Genomic DNA, 6,640 nt, shown 5'->3' with positions numbered 1-6,640 from the left:
AATCTATTAATCCTAGTTAGTAAAAAAAAGTAAATTATTCCCATTCTCATTTAATTCGTATTTTAAATACGTTATTTTAAATTTTAAAATTCAAAATTTATTAAACATGTATTTTATTTTGTTTTTCATTTTAAATGTGTATTTTTATTTTTTATTAATTTTTTAAAATAAGAAAATATTCTTTATATTTTCAATTAATTATCTTAATATCGTAGATATAAAATAAAAAAATCAATTTTTTATCATTTAAATCTCCCGATAATTTTTGGAGGTGATTGAATTTTGATTATATATTATGTTTAATAATCAATTAAATACTTTACATTTAAATTATTGACCAAAAAATCTATAAAAATTGTTAAAATTATTATATTTTTAAAAAAGTATTATTAACTATATATTGTATTAAATCCGTATATATATATATATTTTGTATCCAAATTTTATAACTTTTTTTTATAAATATATTTATTATTTTATCATATTATACTTATATAATGTTTATCTCATTTTGTTCCATTCTCGTATTTACTAATTAGACTTTTAATTAAGAAGTTGTGTCAAAATTTCAGTAAAAAATTGGAAAATATAAGAATTTTTAAGTTTTTTGTTCCTTTTCCAAAAACACAAAAAATTAAAAATTAAAAAAAATGAGGAATAAGCTTCATATTCCTGCTACATAGTCCTCTCCACGTGTTTGGAATCAACCTTCTCTCTTCCCCCCTGAAACTCAGCTACACTTTCTGTCCCTCTCTCTCTCTCTCTACACACCTATTTATATATTCACGTCATTTAAGCTGAACTACCCTCATTCAATCTAAGGACGAGCTTAATGAAGGTAGCTTTTTTATTTTAGCTTCACATATAAAAAGAGCAACCGAAATCACCCAAAATCTCCACCGGAATTCTCTTGACATTATTATCCAATCCACACTCCTCAAATCAAGGTATAATGTTAACTCCTACTTGCAAAGCCTTGCTCCTTTCTTTCATTTGGTACTTGTTTGTGTGTTTCTGTTGCTTGTTCAGCGCTTTGGAAATGGTAGATAAATGTTTTGGTTCTGTTTTCTTTGGTTTGTTTTGTTTTATTTTGCAATGTTGGTTTTGTTTGTTTTTTATTGCATGGTAATGGGTTGGTCTTGTTTATGGTGTTTTTTGTTTCTGGATTTGTTTTCGAGTAAAGTGTGTTTGAGATCCGAGGCTTTTGTTCATGGGATTATTTGGTCATTGAAATCTTTCATTTGAACGTTCTTTAAAGTTTAAAGCTTGCTCCTTTGTTCTGTTTGGTTTGGTGCTTTTCATTTTTGTGTTGTGTGTTGAGTTCATTGTTTAGACTTGTTAACTGTGCATAGACATGATGTTGATATGCTTTGTTTGTTTGTTTGTTTAATTTTATTTTATTATTTGCAATCTTGGCTTTGTTTCTCTTGCTGATTCTAAAATGGGTTCCTTGTTTTTTGTTATTTTTCATTTTGTTTCTGTTTCTGTTTTTGCTTCTGAAATGGTTTTTGAACAAAGGGTCTTCTTGGTTTTGCTCTAGATCTTGATGATTACATGAAAATGGGATTATTTTGTTTTTGTTTATGTTAATGAAATGATTTTGGGTAAAGTGTGTTTGAGATCCAAGCTCCTTGTTTGAGCAAATAGTCTTTCGTTTTGATTTTTTTTAATGAATTTTCATTAAGTTTAGCAGATCAATGGACTTGTTTTTGTTAAATAATTCTTACATCTTTAGATTTATGTTGTTTCTTGTGGATTTATTTAATGATAATTGATTTAGTTTCTGATAGCTGGGAAAGTTTTGTTCTCAATATATACATTTTTTGTTTTATGTTACTAATTTTCGAGTATTGTCTTATTGTTGCAGGAATCTAAAGCAGATAAGTGGAAATGGGGGTCAATATGTCCTGCCCATTTTCTGAAGACAGTGATTTTGAAACTGGCTTAGAATCAGTCATAGTTAAATCCATTAGTTTTGGAGATGAGGAAGTAAAAACTCTGGTTCGATCCATCAGTTTCAAAAGCGAGGATATGGAACCAACAATATTGAAATCCTTGGGTGCCGGAAAGATGATAAAGGAAGGATCTGTTAGCTTTAAAGAAAGTGAATTGGAAGTGATGATCTCCCGTTCATCTTCTTTGACTGACAAAGAAAAGGATGAATCTATTAAATTAATTACGAAAAAGAGTTTCAGAATGGAAGACTATTCTCCAAGATCGGATGATTCTGCTGAAACAGTCCGACAATTACCAGTTTTGGATCCCTGTAATACCAAAGATCAAGCTGCAATCAAATTACAGAAAGTGTACAAAAGTTTCAGAACCAGAAGGAAGCTTGCAGATTGTGCTGTGCTTGTTGAGAAAAGCTGGTGTGTATATATTGTTTGATATGTGCTAAACTTGCCTTTTCACAAATTTTGTATGTTTGTACCTGATTCTAATGCAACAATTTGTGCTGTTTATAGGTGGAAGCTCTTAGATTTTGCTGAACTCAAGCGGAGTTCTGTATCGTTCTTTGATATTGAGAAACATGAAACTGCCATTTCTCGGTGGTCAAGAGCAAAAAACAGAGCTGCTAAGGTAAGCTTCTGATAGATAGAAAATTGATTTCATATGATGATTATGATTTGCTTCTAGTGTCTGACTGTTCTTTTGATTTCCAGGTTGGAAAAGGTTTATCAAAGAATGACAAAGCTCGAAAACTTGCATTACAACACTGGCTTGAAGCAGTAAGTCAATTTCATTGTTGTGAACTTGGTATGCAAATAAAGTTAATGTATAACTATTTCTATGTTGGCTTTTACTGATCATTTTTTATCATTCATGTTATACAGATAGATCCAAGGCATCGTTATGGACATAATCTACGCTTCTATTTTGAAAAATGGCTTCTTAGCAAGAGTAGAGAACCCTTCTTTTACTGGTGACACTCTTTAACCTAAACCTGTCTTCTTGTTAGAACTATATTTCCAGAAGTCAAGAAATTAATAGTAAAAATACTTGTTTTGAATGCAGGCTAGATATAGGGGAAGGAAAGGAAGTAAATCTTGTTGAAAAATGTCCTCGGTCAAAGCTTCAGTCGCAGTGCATCAAGTATCTTGGACCTGTGAGCCTCCACTTTTCTCATACTTTATCATAAGATCTAATATCATCTTAAAACTTTGCTGATAAAGTGACTCCCATGTACAGATGGAAAGGAAGTCCTATGAAGTTCATATAAAGGATGGCAAATTCTATTACGAACAGACAGGAGAGATCTTGCACACATTTGATGACGGCGAAGCTAAGTGGATTTTCGTCCTTAGCACATCAAAAACCTTGTATGTTGGTAAAAAGAAGAAAGGGACATTTCAGCATTCCAGTTTCTTGGCTGGAGGAGCCACAATGACTGCTGGGAGATTAATTGTCGAAAATGGTGGGCTTAAGGTATAGCTACAGTACCAGTTTGTTGATTTTATTTTACTTACTTATGCTCTCTTTTATATTCAGTCTCTAATGATAATTTTCTGTCTCATCTTAACAGGCAGTTTGGCCTCACAGTGGTCATTATCGGCCTACAGAGGAAAATTTTAAGGACTTCATTTCATTCCTTAAAGAGAACGATGTTGATATCACAAATGTCCAGGTAAGAATATAAAGGTGTAAATTCTTTTTATGGTGTGCTATAAGTTTCTTAAATTGAGATTAGCAAGTGAGCTCAATCTAAACTGCCGTATTTTCTTTTGTTATCAGATGAGTCCAATAGATGAAGAAATCTCACATGATAAACAAAGTTCCAGTTTACATATTAGGAACCACTCTTCTGAAGAGGACATGACTCGGGTGTTTGATGGATTAGAGACTGATGAGATCAATGCTGAAGAGTTGAGTGAAGAAAAAACCACTTCAGTGGAACATACAACATCTGCTTTATCAGAACTACCCAAGTTGGGGAGGTTCAGCAATTTTAGTAGAAAATTGGTCAGTCTTGAAATACCGAAAAAGAGCAAGCTGTTCGAGAGAGTAGAGAGTGACAATCCAGCTGGTGAGCCGAGCGACAACAAATTATCAGCAGAGTCTCCAGTGGCTCATTCACATTTGATGGAAAAAGCAGCTGCTGCTTCTGAACAGAACAACACGGATGCAAAGCAAAACCAGTCAGACGAATTGCAAATAGAAGCGGTTCCTCAAGAAGCAATTCTCCAAAGAATTAATTCACTCAAAGGAATGAAGTCATATCAACTGGGGAAGCAATTGTCTTTCAAATGGACAACAGGAGCAGGACCGCGCATAGGCTGTGTGAGGGACTATCCATCTGAGCTTCAATTCCGAGCTCTGGAGAAGGTAAACTTGTCTCCAAGAAGTGCCACTTATTTAAGATCTAAGCTACGCTTTAACAACTTGGGTGGCGCAAGCTCACCGATGGGTCCTGGTGGCAAACTTGAAGCAACTGTCAGTCTACCAGTGCCTGAAAAAGGAAACTTTTAACCATAGCACCCAAACATATGTTAGTTTCACGTAGTAGATGATCAAATTCTTTTCTGTGAATAGAGAAGACAGGAATTATTTTAGTTCTTTTCAATTACAATACTGTAAACACTTTTCGTTCTGTTCATTCACCTTATGCAAGATGTAACAAAACTTGAGGCTTGATGCCCTTTCAATACAAAAGAAATCACCATTATTTCTTATAGTTGCATTTGCTTTTGATTTCGGACCCATTACACATTCGAGCTTTGTCCATTTGCTGCAAAAATATTCTGTTCTGTACTAAAGATAATGCACATCCAAGTTTCCGAGAAAATCTTTCTCCACGTAGAATATATGACAAATTCAATAAAATTATAGGTACATATTTTTGAGTATTTAATTAGATATTCAATGATATGTTATTATATAATTGAGTTATTTTAAATTAAAGATAAAGTAATATTTATATTATCTAAGTATTCAATTGGATACTCGAAATTGAGTATCCACAACATTGTTCTAACAAATTAGAGACATATACTAGAGGATTTCGGATTATAGTACACCCTCACCAGCCCATTGTGCTTATCAATTGAATAGTCTAATAACGTGTTTGGATTACGATAACTCAAGTGGTCCATTGTTTCCGATTTTGTAAGAAGTCTATTAAACTTTATCAATTATAGGATGGAGAAATCATAATAAGATTTCCATTAAGTGAACCTACGGAAGGAAGGATCATTGTTGAAACTTGCTTAACAAAACGATCCACAAACTTGCGCTTAATATTGGGGGCTTGTTGGCCTAATGCCTGCGTGCTCCCACCCATGCTGCATTCGGCTTATGTTGCATGTGTGTCCATGCGTGCGTCTCTTTGCCTCTTGCGATATCTTAATGAACCGCAACGCTGAATTGAGCCAAGGAAATTACTAAAAAAAAAAAAAAAAATTCGGATTATGGTAAAAAGAAGTTTCATTTGAATATTTAAAAAAAAAATATAAAAAGGGAAATATTTTCAATGTTTGATAGGTGCATGCATGTGACATTATTGAAGCACATCAACAATATCAAATGGAATTATTTGTCTTATGGGATAGAACCAATTGCATAACAAAATTTTGTTTGCAATTCCAAAAATGAAATAATAATTAAAGTAGAGAAGATAAGATGTTGCTCCCCACAACAATTTGTATTTTTTTGCTTTCACTTTTAGCTTGCCTTTAATAGGAAACAACATAGTTGAGATAATTTGTGAGTTAATAGTAATTTACATCTAGATTTGTTTAATAAAATGATTAAACCCCTACACATGAATTTATTATTATTAATTCCTTCTTTTGAATGAACCATTTTTAATTTTATTTTTCAAAATATTTCAATCTTGAAGAATTTTTGGACACAAACTTTGTGGGACACCTTTTGGGTAAGCATTTTGGACCTCAAAATTTTTAGATTAAGCCCAATTGAGTATAGCCCAAACTATTTATTTTGCTTTGAAAAAAAAAAGAAATTAAGATGTTTGAATTTGAAAATTTCCATAAAAGCCTAAAATATATGTTCTTCAAAAATAAAATAATTGCAAAACTTAAAATTTGAAAAATCATTCACAATCTGTCTCATAATGGTTTGAAAGAACTTATGGTTGGTAGGTGACAAAAAGACAAAAAGACAAATATATATATATATAAATAAAATCATATGCATTATGAGATGTAAAGACTAGTTAAATAAAATTTAACAAAAGAAAAACATGTTAAATACGTGTTATGATTTTTTTCGATACGATAAGTCTAACGTATCTTAAACTTTACCAACTACCTCATCAACTCTTATACATAATATGAATCATATGTGTAATATAATATTACATTTTTTTTTATTTTACTAAGTAAATAAGTATTATACATTAAGCAAAAGAACACAAACAAAAAGAAAGCATCATAAAGACAAGTTAAGCTCGATCGACCTTAGGCAAAGGTAACCAACACGCAAAGCCAAAAGAAAGCCAAGCAAGAACACAACCCACCTCTAGGTCATTGTAATAATACAATGTTATACCACCAACAATATCACCACTCTTAACAATTTATATTATTTTATGTGAACATATATACGACGGCTTAACTAAGAATTTTAGTTAGCGATGGTTAAATATTAAGCTAATTAAATTTATAATAAAAGTAATTTACTA

General features: G+C 31.8%; 1 protein-coding gene across 1 annotated transcript; it reads left to right on the top strand.

Annotated features, from left to right (window-relative positions):
* The first annotated feature begins 729 nt into the window (after positions 1-729).
* LOC123225413 (IQ domain-containing protein IQM2-like) lies at positions 730-4,672 on the top strand. Its single transcript, XM_044649353.1, has 9 exons — positions 730-947; positions 1,868-2,369; positions 2,466-2,580; positions 2,664-2,729; positions 2,835-2,923; positions 3,016-3,106; positions 3,190-3,426; positions 3,524-3,625; positions 3,733-4,672. Exons 2-9 carry the CDS (start codon positions 1,891-1,893, stop codon positions 4,465-4,467), a joined length of 1,914 nt encoding a protein of 637 aa, XP_044505288.1. The 5' UTR covers positions 730-947; positions 1,868-1,890; the 3' UTR covers positions 4,468-4,672.
* The last annotated feature ends 1,968 nt before the right edge of the window (positions 4,673-6,640 follow it).

Source organism: Mangifera indica, chromosome 9, assembly GCF_011075055.1.
Source record: "Mangifera indica cultivar Alphonso chromosome 9, CATAS_Mindica_2.1, whole genome shotgun sequence".
In the NCBI taxonomy this organism is placed as follows: Eukaryota; Viridiplantae; Streptophyta; class Magnoliopsida; order Sapindales; family Anacardiaceae; genus Mangifera; species Mangifera indica.
The sequence above is the reverse complement of the archived record's forward strand: the minus strand, read 5'-3'. Positions and strand labels throughout refer to the sequence as shown.

What these genes read in the sequence shown, in the direction of transcription:
- LOC123225413 (XM_044649353.1), top strand. Translation starts at nt 1,891, where the DNA reads ATGGGGGTCAATATGTCCTGCCCATTTTCTGAAGACAGTGATTTTGAA. An exon ending in AGAGAACCCTTCTTTTACTG is followed by an intron (nt 2,924 to 3,015) that starts GTGACACTCTTT and finishes TTTTGAATGCAG; the next exon opens with GCTAGATATAGGGGAAGGAA. An exon ending in TTGATATCACAAATGTCCAG is followed by an intron (nt 3,626 to 3,732) that starts GTAAGAATATAA and finishes TTTTGTTATCAG; the next exon opens with ATGAGTCCAATAGATGAAGA.